The following is a 21,381-nucleotide window of genomic DNA, read 5'->3' as shown; positions in this document are numbered from 1 at the left end:
AAATTAATTTATTTATTTTAGTTGGAGGCTAATTACTTTACAATATTGTGGTGGTTTTTGCCATACATTCACATGAATCAGCCATGGGTGTACATGTGCTCCCCATCCAAAGTGCGCCAGTTTTGACTGCTCTGTTTCATACATCAAACCTGGACTGGCAATCTACTTTACATATGGTAATATACACGTTTCAGTGCTATTCTCTCAAATCATCCCACCCTCGCCTTCTCCCACAGAGTCCAAAAGTCTGCTCTTTACATCTGTGTCTCTTTTGCTGTCTCATGTATAAGGTCATCGTTACCATCTTTTTAAATTCCATATATATGCGTTAATATACTGTATTGGTGTTTTTCTTTCTGGCTCTGTATAATCGGCTCCAGTTTCATCCACTTCATCAGAACTGATTCAAATGCATTCTTTTTAATGGATGAATAATATTCCATTGTGTATATGTACCACAACTTTCTTATCCATTCATCTGCCAATAGACATCTAGGTTGCTTCCATGTCCTGGCTATTGTAAACAGTGCTGCGATGAACCCTGGGGTACACGTGTCTCTTTCAATTCTGGTTTCCCCAGTGTGTATGCCCAGCAGTGGGATTGCTGGGTCGAATGGCAGATCTATTTTCAGTTTTTTAAGGAATCTCCGCACTATTCTCCATAGTAGCTGTACTAGTTTGGATTCCCACCAACAGTGTAAGAGGGTTCTTTTTTCTCCACACCCTCTCCAGCATTTATTGTTTGTAGACTTTCTGATAGCAGCCATTCTTACCAGCATGAGATGGTACCTCATTGTGGTTTTAATTTGCATTTCCCTGATAATCAGTGATGTAGAGCATCTTTTCATGTGTTTGTTAACCATCTGTATGTCTTCTTTGGAGAAATGTCTGTTTAGTTCTTTGGCCCATTTTTTTATTGGGTCATTTATTTCTCTGGTATTGAGGTGCATGAGCTTTTTATATTTTTTTGAGATTAATTATTTGTCAGTTGCTTCATTTACTATTATTTTCTTCCACTCTGAAGGCTGTCTTTTCACCTTGCTTATAGGTTCCTTCATGGTGCAAAAGCTTTTAATTTTAATTAGGTCCCATTTATTTATTTTTGCTTTTATTTCCATTACTCTGGGAGGTGGGTCATAGAGGATCTGCTGTGATTTATGTCAGAGAGTGTTTTGCCTATGTTTTCCTCTAGGAGTTTTATAGTTTCTGGTCTTACATTTAGATCTTCAATCCATTTTGAATTTGCTTTTGTGTATGGTGTTAGAAAGTATTCTAGTTTCATTCTTTTACAGGTGGTTGACCAGTTTTCCCAGCACCACTTGTTAAAGAGACTGTCTTGCACCTCTAACTGCCCCCAAACACTGCACTTAGGCAAGCAGACAGCACCCCAACTCAGCAGGTTCCATGCACACTCATTGTCTGTCCCCATGCACAGTTCTCCTTCTGTTCCCCTCTTCCTCTTATCCACATTCCAGTAACATTCCTCCCAGGTACTGTCATGATCTCTTCCTTGACCTTATACCTAGATTTCATCAAATCTATTTCCTGAGGCTCTCAGCCCCTTTTGTTAGAGTCTAGACAAATAAGGAAGGAAAGAATCCCCTTACATATCCCTATGTTGTGGAAAGAACCAGGAGGTGGGTCTTAACTGGGTCGGCAGGTCACCAGGAATGCTGGAGATGGATGCAGTTCAAAGGTCATACAGAGAACAGAAGCCAGGAAGGGAGCCAAAGATTAGCACTGGCCACCATCAGACCTAGGACTGGTGTGAGGACACAGAGGGAGGTCACGATCTCAGGAGCAGGGGTGGAGTCTGTCTCATTCATCTAGGAATTCCTAGAACCTAGCATGTTGCCAGTTCATAGAAGACATCCAACTAGTGCCCTGTGCTCCCAAATACAAGGCATTTGTTAGTTCTTTCCCCTTCCATTCCAAACCTCATGTTAAGCAATGCTCTCTGTTTCATTATTTTAAACCATCAGGTAGCACTTGGGGAAGGTATTAGACAAAAGCAACATCCAATAACATTAGTTTGGGTGGTCGAGAGAAGACACTATTGCCAAAACTCGGTTTCTAATCACCAGTGTCAAATAAAAATGCAGAGACAGAGTTTGGGGTGAAGTAAAAAAGAATTGTATTGCTTTGCCAGGCAAAGGGGCCACAGTGGGCTTCCAAACTGTGTGTCCCACCCTGGAGGGTAGAGTGAGGACTCTCACAGCGTTTCAGGGGGAGGGCACGGTCAGGTCGTGGGCATTCTTCTGATTGGCTGGTGCTGAGGTTGTCAGCATCATCAACCTTCTGGTTCCAACCAGTCTGGGGTCTACATGCTGATGAGCAGCCTGCAGCTCACTTCTCCCATCGGACAGGGGTTTTCAGTATCTGCAAAACAGCTCAAAGGACAAGGCTCAGAATATTATCTATAATATTCAAGAAAAGCTAAAGGTCCCTGAATTTATTGAACGGCTAAAGTATTATTATTTTGTTTTGCTTGACTATTTTCCTTTCTTTCTTCATTTTCTCCCTTCTCTGATTAGATTTACTCTTTGACTTTAGTTTTTCTACAGACAAAAGGCAGGGGGAGGACATGGGTGGAGGTCTATTCTGAGAAGTCTTCATAGGTTTCTGCTCAATTACAGCACTGGTATAATGGATAAATAAGGAGTCAACCATTTTAATAAGATTTAATAATATTTTGTGGGCTTGTGACTGAACAATGCCAGTGTAAAATATCATTACAAAAAGGCTTTTCAAAAATTACTTTAAAACCAAGTAATGTAAATCAGAAATATTCATCTATCAGGTAGACTTTTTTGATTGTCAGTCCTAATTCCAAAAGTACTTGCCACTCCAACAGTATAGAGGAAATAAAGGCATATAGTGTAGAACACTGTGTTGCTGGAATCAAATGGTGCTTATACTATGAGAGTAACAAAGACATTATTTCAAATTAGCATGATTTTTATATAATTTGCTGTGGTTCAGTTGCCCAATCATATCCGACTCTTTGCGACCCCATGGACTGCACCATGCCAGGACTCTCTGTCCCACACCATCTCCCAAAGTTTGCCCAAGTTCATGTCCATTGCATCGGGAATGTCATCTAGCCATCTCATCCTCTGATGCCCTCTTCTCCTTCTGCCCTCAATCCTTCCAAGCATCAGAGACTTTTCCAATGAGTCAGCTGTTCACATCAGATGACCAAAACACTGGAATTTCAGCTTTAGCATCAGTCCTTCCAATGAATAGTCAGGGTTTATTTCCCTTAAGATTGACTGGTTTGACCTTATTACTGTCCAAGGGACTCTCAGGAGTCTTCCCCAACACCACAGTGCAAAAGCATCAATTCTTTGGCACTCCACCTTCTTTACAGTCCAACTCTCACATCCATACATGACCACTGGGAAAACCAGAGCCTTGACTAGATGGACACTTGTCAGCAGAGTAATGTCTCTGCTTTCCAACACACTGTCTAGGTTTATTACAGCTTTCCCGACAAGAAGCAAATGTAGTCTGATTCTAGGGCTACAGTCACCATCCACAGTGATTTTAGAGCCTAAAATAAAGCCTGCTTCCACCCTTTCTCCCTCTATTTGCCATGAAGTGATGGGACTGGGTGCCATGATCCTAGTTTGTTTTTGTTTGTTCACATTTAGCTTTAAGCCAGCTCTTTCACTCTTCTCCTTCACCCTCATCAAAATGCTCTTTAGTTCCTCTTTGCTTTCTGCCATTAGAGTGGTAGCATCCACATATCTGAGGTTGTGGATGTTTATCCCGCCTATCTTGACTCCAGCTTGTACCTCATCCAGCCTGGCACTTCTCTTGATGGACTCAGCATATAGATTAAGCAAACAGGGTGAGAGCAGACAGCCCTGTCATATTCCTTTCTCAATTTTGAACCAATTAGTTGTTCCATACAGGGTTCTAACTGTTGCTTCTTAACCCACATACAGGTTTCTCAGGAGACAGATAATATGGTCTGGTATTCCCATCTCTTTAAGAGTTTTTCACAGTTTATTGTGATCCACACCATCAAAGGCTTTGGCATAGTCAGTGAAACAGAGGTCCATGCTTTTCTGGAATTCCCTAACTTTCTCTATGATCCAGCAAATGTTGGCTGTTTGATCTCTGGTTCCTCTTCCTTTTCTAAATCCAGTTTGGACATCTGGAAGTTCTTAGTTTGCATAAGGCTGAAGCCTAGCATGCAAGTTTTTAAGCATGACCTTACTAGTATCCCTTGTAGCTCAGTCGGTAAAGAATCTGCCTGCAGTGCAGGAGACCCAGGTTCGATCCCTGGGTTGGGAAGATCCCCTGGAGAAGGAAATGGCAACCTACTCCAGTACCCTTGCCTTAAAAATCTCACGGACAGAGGAGCCTGGTGGGCCGCCATCCATGGGGTTGCAAAGAGTCGGGCATGACTGAGCGACTAACCCTAACTAACACTTACTAGCATGGGAGATGAGTGCAATCATCTGATGGTTAGCACATTCTTTCGTACTACCCTCTTGGGAATTGGGATAAGGATTGACCTTGTCCAGTCCTGTGTCCACTGCTCAGTCTTCCAGATTTGCTGACATATTGAGTGCAACACCTTGACGGCATCATCCTTTAGGGTTTTGAATAGTTCTACTGGAATCCTGTCGCATCCACTAGCTTTATTAACAGCAGTGCTTCCTAAGGCCCACTTGACTTTGCTCTCAGAATGTCTGGCTCTGAGTGGCTGACCACACCACCATGGCCCTAGGCCTTTTTATACAATTCTTCCATGTATTCTTTCCATCTCTTCTTGATCTCTTCACCATCTACTAGGTCTTTACTCTTTATGTCCTTTACAGTGCCCATCTTTAGGCAAAATGTTCCCTTAATAGCTCCAATTTTCCTGAAGAGATCTCTAGTTTTTCCCCTTCTGTTGTTTTATTCTCATTTTATACATCGTTCACTGAAGAAGGTCTTCTTGTCTCTCCACGCTGTTCTTTGGAAATCTGCATTTAGTTTGATGTAACTTTCACTTTCTCCCTTGCTTTTCACTTCTCTTCTTTCTTTAACTGTTTGTAAGGGCTTCTCAGATAACGACTTTGCCTCCTTGTTTTTCTTTTTCTTTGGGATAGTTTTGTTCACTGCCTCCTGTACAATATTACAGACCTCTATCCATAGTTCTTCAGGCACACTGAAGAATTAACCCCTTGAATCTATTCATTACCTCCATTGCATATTCATAGGAATTTGATTTAAGTTGTACCTGGCTGCCCTAGTGGTTTTCCCTTCTTTCTTTAGTTTAAGCATGAATTTTGCTATGAGAAGCTGATGATCTGAGCCACAGTTAGCTCCAGGTCTTGTTTTTGCTGACTGTATATTCTTCTCCATCTTCGGCTACAAAGAATGTAATCAATTTGATTTCAGTATTGACCATTTGGTGATGTCCATGTGTAAAGTCATCTCTTGGATTGTTGAAAAAGGTTATTTGCTATGACTGATGATTTCTCTTTGCAGAATTCAGTTAGCCTTTGCCCTCCAAGGCCAAACTTGCCTGTTACTCCAGGTATCTCTTGACTTCCTACTTTTGTATTCCAATCCCCAATGATGAATAGAACATCTTTTTTGGTGTTAGTTCTAGGAGGTTTTCTAGGCCTTCATAGAACTGATCAACTTCAGCTTCTTCAGCATTTGTGGTAGGGGCATATACTTGGATTACTGTGATGTTGAATGGCTTGTGATGTTGAAATGAAAGAGGTCATTCTGTAATTTTTGAAGCTGCACCCAAGTACTACATTTCTGGCTCTTTTGTTGATCATGGAGGCTATTCCATTTCTTCTATGGGACTCTTGCCCACAGTAGGAGACATAATGTTCATCTGAATTAAATTCGCCCATTGCTGTCCATTTTAGTTTACTGATTCCTAAAGATGTCTATGTTTATTCTTACCATCTCCTGCTTGACCACATTCAATTTTCCTTGATTCATGGACCTAAAATTCCAGGTTCCTATGCAACACTGTTCTTTGCAGCACCCGATTTTACTTTTATCACCCAACACATCCACAACTGAGCATCATTTCCGCTCTGGGCCAGCCCCTTCATTCTTTCTGGAGCTGTTAGTAGTTCTCCTCCATTCTTCCCCAGGACCGTATTGGACACATTCAGACCTGGAGGATTCATCAGTTGGTGTCATATCTTTTTGTCTTTTTATACAGTTCATGGGTTCTCACAGCAAGTATACTGGGATGGTTTGCCATTCCCTCCTCTACTGGATCATGTTTCATCAAAACTCTCTGCTATGACCTATCCATATTGGGTGGCCATACACGGCATGATCCTGCATGGCATTTTTATAATGCATCAATCTAAATATATATGTGTAGGCTAAATTAGTATATTAAGTATTAGCAGGCACTTTACAGTTTCCTGTAAATCACTAAAAGTGATCAAAACACTTGTTATGGGTCATCTCATTTGGAAATGGAGAATCTGTGGATTGCATTATCTATGTTGAATAAAAAAATGAATGAATGCATAAATATTTATTAATTAGTAACAATTTATTCACTAATGCATTGACCAGAATTAAGCTACTATGAGCAAATTAGTTAACCAGAAACAAGAATGGTTTGGTATTTAAATATAGGACAGAAATGGTATGGACCTAACAGAAGCAGAAGTTATTAAGAAAAGGTGGCAAGAACAAGGAGAAGAACTATACAAAAAAATATCTTAATGACCCAGATAACGACGATGGTGTGATCACTCATCCTGGAGTCCAAAGTCAAGTGGGCTGTAGGAAGCATCACTACAAACAAAACTAGTGGAGGTGATCAAATTCCAGCTGAGCTCTTTCAAATCCTAAACGATGATGTTGTGAACATGCCACACTCAATATGTCAGCAAATCTGGAAAACTCAGCAGTGGCCACAGGACTGGAAAAGGTCAGTTTTCATTCCAATCCCAAAGAAAGGCAAATACCAAAGAATGTTCAAACTGCCGCACAATTACACTCACCTCACATGCTAGCAAAGTAATGCTCAAAATTCTCCAAAGTAGGCTTCAACAGTATGTGAACTGAGAACTTCCAGGTGTTCAAACTGGACTTAGAAAAGGCAGAGGAACCAGAGATAAAATTGCCAACATCTGTTGGATCATAGAAAAAGCAAAAGAGTTCCAGAAAAACATTTACTTCAGCTTTATTGACTATGCCAAAGCTTTTGTGTGAATCACAACAAACTGTGGAAAATTCTTAAAGAGATGGGACTACCAGAGCACCTGACCTGCCTCTTGAGAAATCTGCATGCAAGTCAAGAAGGAACAGAATGGAACATGGAAAAAGGGACTGGTTCCAAATTGCAAAAGGAGTATGTCAAGGCTGTATACTGTCACCCTGTTTATTTAACTTATATGCAGAGTACATCATGAGAAATGCCAAGTGAGATGAAGCACAAGACAGAATCAAGATTGCTGGGAGAAATATCAATAACCTCAGATATGCAGATGACACTACCCTTATTGCAGAAAGCAAAGAGGAACTGAAGAGTCTCTTGATGAAAGTGAAAGAGGAAAGTGAAAAAGCTTAAAACTCAACATTCAAAAAATGAAGATCATGGTATCTGGTCCCATCACTTCATAGCAAATAGATGGGGAAATAATGGAAACAGTGAGAGACTTTATTTTCTTTAGCTCCAAAATCACTGCAGATGGTGACTGAAGCCATGAAATTAAAAGACGCTTACTCCTTGGAAGAAAACCAATGACCCACCTAGAGAGCATATTAAAAAGCAGAAACATTACTTTGCCAACAAAGGTCCACCTAGTCAAAGCCATTGTTTTTCCAGTAGTTATGTATGAATGTGAGAGTTGGAGCATAAAGAAAGCTGAGCACTGAAGAACTAATGCTTTTGAACTGTGGTGTTGGAGAAGACTCTTTACAGTTCCTTGGACTGCAAGGAGATCCAACCAGTCCATCCTAAAGGAAATCAGTCCTGAATATTCATTGGAAGGACTGATGCTGAAGCTGAAGCTGAAGCTCCAATATTTTGGCCACCTGATGCAAAGAACGGACTCTTCTGAAAAGACCCTGATGCTGGGAAAGATTGAAGGCAGGAGGAAAAGGGGACAACAAAGGATGAGATGGTTGGATGGCATCACTGACTCATTGGATGTGAGTTTGAGTAGACTCCGGGAGTTGGTGAGGGACTGGGAGGCCTGGTGTGCTGCAGTCCATGGGGCTGCAAAGAGTCGGACGTGACTGAGCGACTGGACTGGACTGGACTGGACTGATACTTCAAAGTCTACTTGCCAGAGACATTTGCTGCTGTTGTTCATTCACTAAGTCACATCTGACTCTTTTGTTACCCCATGGCCTGTAGCCCTCCAGGCTCCTCTGTCCACGGGATTTCCCAGGCAAGAATACTGGAGTGGGTTGCCATTTCCTTCTCCAGAGTATCTTCCCAATCCAGGATCAATCCTGCAGCTCCTACATTTCAGGTAGATTTTTTTACTGCTGAGCCACTAGAGAAATATTTTCATTAACATTTTACTAAGAAAAATTTCAAGCATGCAGAAAAGCGAAAAAAATAATGTAACAATCCCCAGTATAGCCTCTAATGCATCTCGATTCAGCATTCTCCCAAAATTGCTTTATGTATGTGTTTAATTTTTGATGAACCATTTGAAAGAAAATGGTTATAACACTTCACCCTCCTTAAGCCTTCACCGTGCATTGACAAAGATTAAAACATCCTCTCACACAACTATACAACTACCATCACTCCTAACAAAATTAACAAATGCTTAAAAATATACATTTCCTGTCCACATCTGGGTTTCCACAGTTGTTTAAAAATATGTGTTTTTACCATTTTTTTTTTAACAATAAAAGAGGCTCTAGTGGAAAAACATACAGTACACTTGAGTCTCTTAAGTCCCCTCTCCTACCCTTCATTCTTTTTCCCCCAGCTTGACTGAGGTGTAGTTAATAAATAATAATTTATGTATTTGAGGTATACGATGTTATTTGATATATGTATACATTATTAAATTATCACCACAATCAAGCTAATTAACATACCTATCATTTCGCCTAGCTATGCATGTGAGTGTATGTGCGTGTGAGATGAGATCTACTGTCTCACTTTAGATCTACTGTCTTAGCAAATTCAAGTATGCTATACAGTATTACTCCCTCTAGGTACCACAGTGTACATTGGTCCCCAGAATTTCTTCATCTTATAACTGAAGACTTGTACCTTTGGACCAACATCTCACCATTTTTCCCACCCATGATCTGAAAGTCACCAGTTTACTCTCTATTTCTGTGAGCTCAACTTTTTTGATTCCACATATAAGTAAGATCATGCAGCATTTGTCTTCCTGAGTCAGGCTTATTTCACTCCGTATATTATAATCTAGGTTCATCCACATTGTCCCAAATGACAGAATTGTCTTGTGTGTGTGGCTGAATGATATTGACCGTGTGTGTATACACAAGCTACATTTTCCTCATTCATTCATCCTTTGATCAACTGATTGTTTCAATATCTTGGCTATTGTGAATAATGTTTCAATGAACATGGAAATCCAAATATCTCTTCAATATACTGATTTCCTTTCCCAGGAATATGCGCCCAGAAGTGGCAGTAATTCTTTTAATTTTTGGTGGAAACCCCACACTGTTTGCCATAATGATTGTACCAATCTACATTCACACCAGCAGTGTACAAAGGCTCCCTTTCCTCCACATCCTTATCGACACTTGTTACCTCTCTCTCTTTTATTTTGTCATAACAGCCATGTTAGCACACGTCACGTGATATCCCTTGGTGATTTTGATTTGCATTCCCAGATGATTAGTGACGTCAAACACATTTTCATGTAACTGTTAGCTATTTGGATGTCTTCTTTGTCTCTTCAGGTCCTCTTCCCATTTTTAATTGAATTGCTTGGTTTTTTGACTTGTATGAGTTCCTTATTATTATTAACCCCTTATCAGATACGTGGTTTGCAAATATTTTCTCTCATTCTGTAGGTTGACTTTTCATTTTCTTGATCATTTCTTTTGCTGAGCAAAAGTTTTTGGTTTCACGTAGTCCCACTTGTTTATGTTTTGCTTTTAAAAACCAAGTCATGGGACTTCCCTGGTGGTCTGGTGGATAAGAATCTGCCTTGCAATACAGGGGATGCAGGTTTGATCCCTGATCTGGGAACTAAGATCCCACATGCTGGGGAGCAACTAAGCTTGAGCTCCACAAGTGCACCACAGTGAAAGATCCTGCAAATAAACAAATAAAAATGGGAAATAAAATAAAATAAAACACAAGTCAATTGTCATATAGAAAGTCCCATATTGTGGATTATCTGATTGTCTCCTCATGAAGTTATTTACCTGATATTTCTTGTAAAATGGAATTTAGATATTAGAGTTTTGCTAAATTCAGCTTAAATATGTCATTGGTGTATTGAATATTACATCATGATAAAAGTATAGAGTGGTGAGTTGTCCTAACATCTCTGATGTAATTTGATTACCTGATTAAGGTTGTAATCCCAGGTTTGTGATTAAGGAGTAATTTACAGGCAATGGCACCCCACTCCAGTACTCTCACCTGGAAAATCCCATGGACAGAGAAGCCTGGTGGGCGGCAGTCCATGGGGTCGCTAAGAGTCGGACGTGACTGAGCGACTTCACTTTCACTTTTCACTTTCATGCATTAGAGAAGGAAATGGCAACCCACTCCAGTGTTCTTGCCTGGAGAATCCCAGGGTCGGGGGAGCCTGGTGGGCTGCCGTCTATGAGGCCGCACAGAGTCGGACACGACTGAAGCGACTTAGCAGTAGCAGTAGCAATACAGAGTGATACTTTGGTATCTTGCAAAACCCCTATTCCTCATTCATTTTTCACTTAACGGATTTAGAATCTGTTGATAATTTTTGCCTGAATCAATTATTTCTTTAAGAGTTGTGGAATAAAGTGTACATTGCTGATTACCTTCTTCAGTGATCAACTTCCAATTTTCTCCAAGTATTTTCGTAATCTTAAATGTGCTCTTTGACATGTAAAAGGTTGAAAGTTCAAAATTTTCAGTGTCATAGTTCATTGTAATGGAAGAGTGGCTAATTTTCCATTTCCATTTGTCTTTTCAGCAAAATGGAAATTCAAATTTTTACAAGCCATTTGTGGAATCCTTTGAGGAAGCACCTCTTCATGTTATGGTTTTCACTTACTTGGGATATGGAATTGGAACACTGTTTGGCTATCTCAGGGACTTTCTGAGGAACTCAGGAATAGAAAAATGCAATGCAGCCGTGGAGAGAGAAGAACAAAAGGTACGCATGAGCAGCTCCTGAGTCTTTGTCAACGCCAATTCTTCTCTGAAGTGTGCTCACAAGTGGTAATGCATGTACAGATCCTGAAAAGAGTAATATGCTCAGCAACTACTCAAGGCAAATTCTATTCCCCTGAACCCCATAAAGCCCCCCAAAGTTACCCATGTATTCATGGACTTGTTTTCTTTACAATATTTATTGAGCAATTACTAGTTGCCGGGCTGCCGTCTATGGGGTCGCACAGAGTTGGACACGACTGAAGCGACTTAGCAGCAGCAGCAGCAGGCTAAACTAAAGGTTTCCATGTACCTTATCATAAATATAATTTTTAAAACAATCCCATGAGATTTCAAAATAGCATTTTAAAGGTGAAAAATCAAAATCAGAAAGTGAGGGCATGAGTGGGACTGTATTCTGGTCTTCTAGTTGTAAGCTGAGTATTATTTATATTCTATCCTGGACTAGGAAAGTGTGTTTGAGTGACATGTGGTCAGGGTTTCACTTAGATCAGAGTTTCTGAACTTTGGCACTATTGACATTTCGAGCTGGATAATTCTTTGATGTGGGAGGCATTGCAGGATTTTTAACAGCATCCCTGACCTTGACCTGCTAGATGTAGTTAGAACTCTCCCACATACTTGTGACAATCAAAAATATCTCCAGACATTGCCAAATTCCTTACCAAGTGGAATATCACCCTCAGTGTAGACCACTGATCTGGATACTTTCAATGGTGAATGTATAAATGTCTACAGCATCTCCTTTTCACATAGAGCTAACAGGACAACTTGGAAACTATTCAGAAATCTGCGAAGAGCCTGTGTCCTTTTACCATGTTTTCCAAAATTGGTTCAAATGATATATGATGCCATGAATCTCTTTTTCCCTAAAACTTGCTTTAAAATATACAATTGTGGCCACAGATTATTCCACATGATGGAGCCTTGAACATATCTAAGTATAGCATCATTGACACATGTAATAGAAGAATCTCAAATCCTATAACTTACTGACCAGTACCCATAGTAAGCTAAACTCTTATTATAGAAACATAACCATGAACAGGTCATGTAGAACACTTATGTTGGAATTACCAAATTGGAATTAAGTTAAGCATACCTTCAGGGGAAAATCAGGCCCAGTTTGACTGTGGAACTCTCTCTTAGCTTAGCAAGGACTAAGTCGTATGTTCTATATCAAGTGCATGTGAACTATGTCACTTCAGTCGCGTCGGACTCTGTGCGACCCCATGGACTGTTGCTGGCCAGGCTCCTCTGTCCATGGGGTTCTCCAGGCAAGAATACTGGAGTGGGTTGCCATGTCTTCCTCCAGGGAATCTTCCTGACGCAGGAATCGAACCCACATCTCATGTCTCCTGCATTGGCAGGCGGGTTCTTTACCATTAGTGCCACCTGGGAAGCCCTTATAGAGAGTAATGGGGACTAATAGAGAAGAAAATACAGGTCCTTCCAGCAGAGAATTTGAAGTCTGGTATGCAAAAAAAGACTCATGGGCAAAACAAATGATAGAAAGTGATGATGGGGAGGAAGTTGATATGGGAAACAGGGCTCTGTGTCCTGTGCTTCTCTTAGGAAGTTACGAAGGCATCATGCAGGCTTAGTGGTGAGCCTATTGAGCAAGGTACAAAGGAAGACACTCTCTAAGACGGCTGCAAGCAAGTCAGATTCGTTTGGAGTTTGTATTTTGTGCCAGGCACTGTACAACAGTCTGGAAACATAGGAATAACTAAGGCAGATAATGGTTTTGGAGAGCTAACCACAAAGAAGCAATTGCAGTGGAATTTGATAAGAGGTACCATAGAGGTTAGTAGATGACATCACGGAGGCAAAGAATAGAAGCATTTAACCTGGACTTGGTGTTCAGTGAAGCCTGCTAGGGGGAAGAGAAACTTACATTCAGTCTTTAGAAGGCTGAAGAGTAAGTAATAAGGCAACAAGTGCGGCAAGATGAGCTGGAAGGAGTCTTCAAGGAAAGGAAACATGGTGTGAAGTGGCCCAGAGATAAGAGAAAACATTGAACATTTAAGGAACCAAGGAATTCTAATGATCAGAATGTTGTGAGAGTGGGATTATGTGGGGAGAAAGATTGCTTGAGAGGCAAGCAGAGACCTTACTATAAGGGGTTTTTATAAGCCATAGACATTTGTTATAAGAACAATGGGAAGGCATTGAAGGATTTCAGGCAGAGGAATGCAGATTAGCAGATTAGAAAGATCATGTTCACTGCAATGTAAAAAATGGATTGCAGGAGGACAACAGAGGGACCAAAAAAGAAAAAAAAATCCAATTAAGAGGCTGAGGCAGAAGTCCAGGTTGATAAAAAATCTAGATGATACCTTGGGCTGGGCCCAGGTTAGTGATAGCTCATGAGAGACAGGCCAAGAGATGCTTAAGGGTTGGAATCAGGACTACCCCACCAGAAAAAAAGAATGAAATCATTCCATTTGCAGTAGCATGGATGGACCTAAAATCTACCATAGCAAGTGAAGTAAGCTGGACAAATATCATAATGTACGCTTCCCTGGTGGCTCAGAGGTTAATGCGTCTGCCTCTAATACGGGAGACCTGGGTTCGATCCCTGGGTCGGGAAGATCCCCTGGAGAAGGAAATGGCAACCCACTCCAGTATTCTTGCCTGGAGAATCCCATGGACGGAGGAGCCTGGTGGGCCACAGTCCATGGGGTTGCAAAGAGTTGGACACGACTGAGCGACTTAACTAACTAATGGAGAATCTAAGCAAATAATACAAATGAACTTATTTACAAACAGAAATAGACTCACAGACATAAGAAACAAATTTATGGTTACCAAAGGGGAAATGGAGAGGGGAGGGATAACAGAGGAGTTTGGGATTATCAGATATACACTATTGTATATAAACTAGATAAACGAAAAGGACCTACTCCATAGCATGGGGAAGTATTAATATAGTCAACATCTTGTAATAATCTATAATGGAAAAAATCTGAAAAAGAATATTTATCTAATTAGATAGATAGATCTATATCTATTCTGTATAACTGGATTACTTTGCTATCAGCCTGAAACTAACACAACATTGTAAATCAACCATACTTCAATTTAAAAAAAGAAAAAAGAGGTAGAGTTAGGGATGATTGATTTGACTTGGGGAATTACAGAGATGTACAAATCAAAGTCCACACTTGGTCTATGACTTGGGCAACTGGATGTAAAGAAGGCAGTATCACATACTGAGATGGGGAATTGAGAAGGAAGATGGAGTTGGAGGAGAATGTGATCAATTCACTTGGAAACAAGCTGAGTTGAAGGAATTGACAGCTAGATAGAGAGGTCTAGACATCAGAGAAAACTCTGAGATGGATATTGTAGCATCTTCAGTATATCTGGAGCATATTAATCAAAACCATAGGAGTGGATGTGATCTCCCAGGGAAGGTCTATGGAAGAGAAAAAGACAAAGGGTGTGAAGAGGACAGAGAACTTTAGAGAATGTTATAAGTGGCAGAGATGGAATTCCAACTCAAGACTGGAAGCAATGCCACAATAAAAATCCTTATAATAGTCTAGGAAGGAGATAATATGTGCTTGAGTTGGGGAAGAGGCAGATGGAATGAAGAAAAGGAAGCTGGTTATAAAGATATTTAGGAGGTATAATCAACAAGTCTTGGTTGCTGAGTATATGGAAAATAAGACAGAGGAGGAAACCAGGATAATCTCAAATTTCTTCTTTGGTCAGCTACAAGAATGGCAGTGGCACACCCGTGACTTGAGGACTGAGTTAGTAAGACTAAGTGAAAAGATTAAAAAAAAAAAAAAAAGGCAAAATCTCCCTCCCAAAGAGCCCTAAAAAAATCTCTGACCCAGAGCACCTGCTATCTCAACAGACTTGATTAATAATCAAGACACTAAGGAGGAAAAAAGACAACCCAGACAGATACAAGGTTTCAATATTTTGCTTCAATTCTTCTTTTAACCCTTTAAAGGCAACTTTAAAGTTGAATTGCAATGTATTAAAGAGCCGGACAGGACTGAGCGACTTCACTTTCACTTTTCACTTTGATGCATTGGAGAAGGAAATGGCAGCCCACTCCAGTCTGGAGAATCCCAGGGATGGGGGAGCCTGGTGGGCTGCCATCTATGGGGTCACACAGAGTCGGACATGCCTGAAACGACTTAGCAGCAGCAAAGATCTCTAGCTATAGTACTTTCTCAGTGATGTCATGGCCCAACTTTGCTAAATCCAGAATAGGATGTCAGAAAATATAATCAAAGGAATATCAAGCATTGTCAGGGATTTTAAAAACTTCAAGTACAGCTGCATGTCTCAATCCCTGTGGCCCCTGCTGGTAAAAGACTTATCAGTTGCGATACCATGTTTCCGTTAGACCCAGGTAGTCCCAGAGCCCTAAGTAAAGCCCAGATATTTCTGGTTCATCCCCAGAGATTTTTACTCCCAATAACAAAAACGGTTCAGCAAGTTGTAACTAGAAAATTTGGACATAAATCTCCAAATGTTTGCATGAATTGAACCTCGCTCTTTCTTATCCATACTTGGCATTCTGAAACAACAGCAGGATTGGCTCAGCGTGACTTTCTTCTGAGTGTTTTGAAGGATGGGGTTCATGAAGGTCACTGGGTGTGAGGCATGGTTTTGTCCAAAGCAAACAGACGGCCCAGTACTGGGCTTCCTGTTTGGATCTGGGTGGGTCCAAAATGAGAGAGTTTCCCTGGGAACCCAACATATTAGCCAGCAGCTTGTGGGGTGGGAACACTTCAGTCCCTTCATTCTCTTCTCAGTTAACAACCAACATGATCTTTTTAAACCTAAGTCAGTTCACATGTCAAGGTGCTACAGAACCACCCTCTCGATGAGCCCTGTCCCTGTTCCGCAAGAACCTTCTTCCTCTTCCTCAAACACAGCCCCTCACACCTAACACAAGGATTTCTCACTCGCCTTTCCCTCTGCTCAGAATGACCCTTCTTCCCTCAGATACCAGTACAGCTCACCCCCTCACTTTCTTCATTAAATCCATCCGGACATCACCAGCTTTAAAGCCAGGAGGAGTCACCAGCAGAGTTATCCCCAGACTCCCCAACCAGGCTTGGTTCCAAATACCTTCTGGCTGCTTCTCAAAAACAAATGCACCCTCACAAGAAAGGCATATTTTCCATGATTGCATCTAGCTTTGGGGAAAAACTCCAAAATCAAAGTTTGAGAAATAGTTTGTAAAATATGACCATTAGTAAAATCAGATTATAACTACCCACGGTGAGTTTTCAGGTCAACATTTATTTCGTTATTGTTGTTTAGTTGTCTTGTTGTGGTTTAGTCTCTAGGTCCTGTCTGACTCTTTTACAACCCCGCCATGGACTGTAACCTGTCAGGCTCATCTGTCCACAGGATTTCCCAAGCAAGGATACTAGAGTGGGTTGCCATTGCCTTCTTCCGGGCATCTTCCCAAACCAGGGGGCAAGGCTGCATCTCCTGCATTGGCAGATGGATTCTTTACCACTGAGCCACCTGGGAAGCCCGAGTATTTATTTGGATATATATAAATATCCAAATATCCAAACACGCACAGGCATGAAATTTCTGATGTGTCCTTAAAATGTTAGTCAAATCATTTTGTTTTAGTTCTTGTACAATATAGACCTTACTGCTTCCCTTAGCAAGAAGGAACAGTAGGTTTTTAACAAGAATAGTAGCAAGGTTGATGGATCTTGATAAAGTAGAGCTTTGCTAGCGCCTATCAACTAGTACTAAGCCAAGGTGTGGAATGAGTGGGTTATGAGACTAGCCTCTTCCTGTGTCTTTTTTCCCTTTCCTTTTTATTATGGGAATAGCTGCAAAAGCTATGTTCACCCTTCCTTTCTTTTTCGTGCACTTAGTTACATATATGCTCATTTGCACTCACCCTCTCCCTTCCTTAAGGTATGTTCATAACATACATTTGTTGTGTGACTGTCTTTTTTATTTTTTCAAGAAATTGTACACTGAAGATCTTTACCTGCCAGAAGAAGATTACCTTCATTGTTTTTAATAGCTACATGATGGTATAATACAGTAGGATTATATGATTATTTATTTTTATTCTCTTTTTTATTATTGAAAATAATGCTTCAATGAGTATCCTATGCATTTATTCAAGGATAATACATAGAAATGACTTTCTGGGCCCAAGAAATAAACATTTTAACTTCCAAAATATTGGCAAATTGCCTTTAAAAAATATTGCATAGCATGTCTCTAGTAGTATGCGAGAGTGCTTGCTTTCTTGTCAGCACTTGATACATTGATATTATAAAAATATTTCTCATTTTTGCCAATTTGAAAAGGGAGCTTTTTTTTATGTTCTTGTGTTTTTCTGCATTTCCTTGGTTATAATGAGACTGAGCTTTTCATATGATTTTTCTCATGTATGCTTACTCTTCTTGAATTTCGTATAGATATCATTTGCTCATAATTTTATTAAATTATTTTTCTTATTGATTGAGAGAAGCTCTTTCTATATATCCTTTATCAATAATTTGCCTCTTAAATCTGTTTTAGTTATTTTTTCAATTCTGTTTCAAGGCTTTTAACTTTTGTTAACTTTTTCTGTGGCTTTTTAGCCACATATATATTTTTAATTTTTAAGTCACATGTATCAAACACCTCCTTTATGTTTTCTTTGTTGTTGGTTTCGCTATTTTTTTTTTTTTTTTTTTTTGCTGTCCTTTCTCTTTGTGAAGGGGGAATAGTTTAGGAAGGCTATTTTCATCTTGTAAGAAAGATAAAAAATTTTCCTGTAATTTCATTCAGTACCTTTATAATTTGGAGTATTCATTTAATCTACAAACTCATCTAGGATTTAATTCTGTGTGCTCTGTGAAGCAGAAGGACTATTTTTTTTATTGAAGTACAATTGTTTTACAGAGTTGTGCCAATCCCTACTATATAGCAAAGTGACTCAGCTATATATATCAGTTCAGTTCAGTTCAGTTGCTCAGTCGTGTCCTACTCTTTGCAACCCCATACATCGCAGCATGCCAGGCCTCCCTGTCCATCACCAACTCCCGGAGTTCACTCAGACTCATGTCCATCGAGTTGGTGATGCCATCCAGCCATCTCATCCTCTGTCATCCCCTTCTCCTCCTGCCCCCAATCTCTTCCAGCATCAGAGTCTTTTCCAATGAGTCAACTCTTCGCATGAGGTGGCCAAAGTACTGGAGTTTCAGCTTTAGCATCATTCCTTCGAAAGAACACTCGGGGCTGATCTCCTTCAGAATGGACTGGTTGGATCTCCTTGCAGTCCAAGGGACTCTCAAGAGTCTTCTCTAACACCACAGTTCAAAAGCATCAGTTCTTCGGCACTCAGCCTTCTTCACAGTCCAACTCTCACATCCATACATGACCACTGGAAAAACCATAGCCTTGACTAGACGGACCTTAGTCGGCAAAGTAATATCTCTGCTTTTGAATATGCTATCTAGGTTGGTCATAACTTTTCTTTCAAGGAGTAAGCGTCTTTTAATTTCATGGCTGCAATCACCATCTGCAGTGATTTTGAAGCCCCAAGAAATAAAGTCTGACACTGTTTCCACTGTTTCCCCATCTATTTCCAATGAAGTGATGGGACCGGATGCCATGATCTTTGTTTTCTGAATGTTGAGCTTTAAGCCAACTTTTTCACTCTCCTGTATATATACAATCTTTTTTTAATCTTCTTCTCCATTATGGTTTATCACAGAACACTGATAACAGTTCCCTGCGCTATACATCAGGACCTTGCTGTTTATTCATCCTAAATGTAATAGTTTGTATCTACCAACCCCAATCTCTCTCCCGACAACCACAAGCCTGTTCTCTATGTCTGTGAGTCTGCTTCTATTTTACAGATAGATTTGTTTGTTCCATGGTTTAGATTGCACATATAAGTGATATCATATGGTATTTGTCTTTCTCTTTCTGACTGGTTTCACTTAGCATGATAATCTTTGGCTGCAGCCGTGTTGCTGCAGATGGCATTGTTCTGCTCTTTCTTACGGTTGAGTAATATTTCATTGTGTGGACATGTATCACATCTTTATTTATTCATCTGTTGATGGATGTTTAGATGGTTTCCATGTTTGGGCTATTGTGACTAGTGCTGCTATAAACAGGAGTACATGTATCTTTTTTGTTTTTTTACTGTGATTTTTATTTTTTTTTAATGTTTAAAATTATTATTTTATTTTATTTTTATTTTTTAATTTAAATTTATTTATTTTAATTGGAGGCTAATTACTTTACAATATTGTATTGGTTTTGCCATGCATCAACAAGAACATATATCTTTTCGAATTGCAGTTTGTCTGGATATATTCCCAGGAGTGTGATTGCTGGATCATATGGTAATTCTATTTTTAGTTTTCTGAGGCATCTCCATACTGTTTTCCACAATGGCTGTTCCAATTTATATTCTCACCAACGATGTAGGAGGATTCCCTTTTTTTCTCTGCACCCTCTTCAGGATTTGTTGTGTGTAGATCTTTTAATGATGGCTATTCTGACTGGTGTGAGGTGGTACCTCATTATAGTTTTGATGTTGAGCATCTTTTCACATGCTTGTGGGCCATCTGTATTTCTCCTTTGGAGAAATGTTCACTAAGGTCTTCTGCCCATTTTTCAATTTGGTTATTTGTTTTGTTGTTGTTATTTAGTTGTGTGGGCTGGGTTTTTTTTTTTTTTTTTTTTGGTAAGTTTTTTTTTTTTTTTAATTTACATTTTTATTTTTACTTTATTTTACTTTACAATGCTGTATTGGTTTTGGCATACATTGACATGGGCTGTTTTTATCCTTTGGAGATTAAGCCCTTGTCTGTCACATCATTTGCAAATATTTTCTCCCATGTCATAGGTTGCCTTTTCATTTAGCTATTGTTTTTTAATGGTTTCCTGTGCTGTGAAAAGCCTGTAAATTTAATTACATATCATTTGTTTATTTTTTTATTGCTATTGCCTTGGGAGACTGACCTAAGAAAACACTGATATGATTTATGCCAAAAAAGATTTTGCCTAGGCTTGCTTCTAGGAATTTCATGGTGTCGTGTCTTTGTTTAAGCCCTTTTGAATACAGTGTTAAGTATGTGCTAACATCACTGCTTTACATGCAGCTGTCCACCTTTTCTGGCACCATTTGCTGAGAGACATTTTCCCATTTTATACTCTGCCTTCTTTGTTGAAGGTTAATTGACTGTAGATGGGTGAGTTTATTTTCCGGCTCTCAATACCACCCTGTTTTGATTACTATGGCTTGTTGTATCTGAAGCCTAGAAGAGTTATGAGGGGGACTACTTTTTCAAGGGATTTTTAAATTCTCTCAGTATCAGTAATTGAATAGTTCAATTACTTTTTACCCACTGATATGAAATATCGGCCAACATGTTGATTTTTTTAGGTAAATTTACAAGTTTTCAAGTAGTTTGTGAAGATTTTCTCTATATATACCTTAGAATTAGCTTTTTAGGTATTGAATTTTTAAGAAGGAACTCTTGCTGCTTTAATTGGTAATGTATTAAATTTATGTTTTGACTTTGGAAAATTTGACATCTTAATAAATAATATAATATTATTCTATTTAGTCTTCTCATTCAGAATGGTGATATGTCTCTCCTTTTATTTAGATATTTATGTCCTCTAATAAAATTTATTTCTTTTTAATTTCTTTTTAATTTAACATTTTTTAGCTTTTCTTATTCTAAAGTCATCATTTTCTCTTATTATTGTTATTTGAGTACAATTTTTTGATGATGGTACTATTTAAATAGTACTTTTCCCCCTATCTTCAATTCTAATTAGTTATTGATGGCATACAGGAAAGCTATTGCTATTTTCATATTTTAAGTTAAAAAACTCTCACCTTAATGAATTCTCTTTTTAGTTGTCACAGCTTCTCAGATAGTTGTGTTGGAATTTCATGAGTGTCATAAAAAACTATATATTGTCTTTTGATCTATTACAACAAACTTGTTAATTATGCTATTTTTTGTTTGTTTTTATTTTTTTAATTTACTTGTTTTAATTGGAGGCTAATTACTTTACAGTATTGTAGT

The 21,381-nt window shown here is 39.3% G+C and overlaps 1 protein-coding gene across 1 annotated transcript in view; it reads left to right on the top strand.

Annotated features, from left to right (window-relative positions):
• SPTLC3 (serine palmitoyltransferase long chain base subunit 3) overlaps positions 1–21,381 on the top strand; it is a 149,002-nt gene that overhangs the window by 23,058 nt on the left and 104,563 nt on the right. Inside the window, exon 2 of the mRNA XM_040248292.1 lies at positions 11,124–11,306. Within this exon, the coding sequence (XP_040104226.1) occupies positions 11,124–11,306 (183 nt within the window). The remainder of the gene's footprint in view (positions 1–11,123; positions 11,307–21,381) is intronic.

The sequence above is a fragment of the Oryx dammah genome, unplaced genomic scaffold (assembly GCF_014754425.2).
Source record: "Oryx dammah isolate SB20612 unplaced genomic scaffold, SCBI_Odam_1.1 HiC_scaffold_10, whole genome shotgun sequence".
Classification (NCBI taxonomy): domain Eukaryota; kingdom Metazoa; phylum Chordata; class Mammalia; order Artiodactyla; family Bovidae; genus Oryx; species Oryx dammah.
The sequence above is the reverse complement of the archived record's forward strand: the minus strand, read 5'-3'. Positions and strand labels throughout refer to the sequence as shown.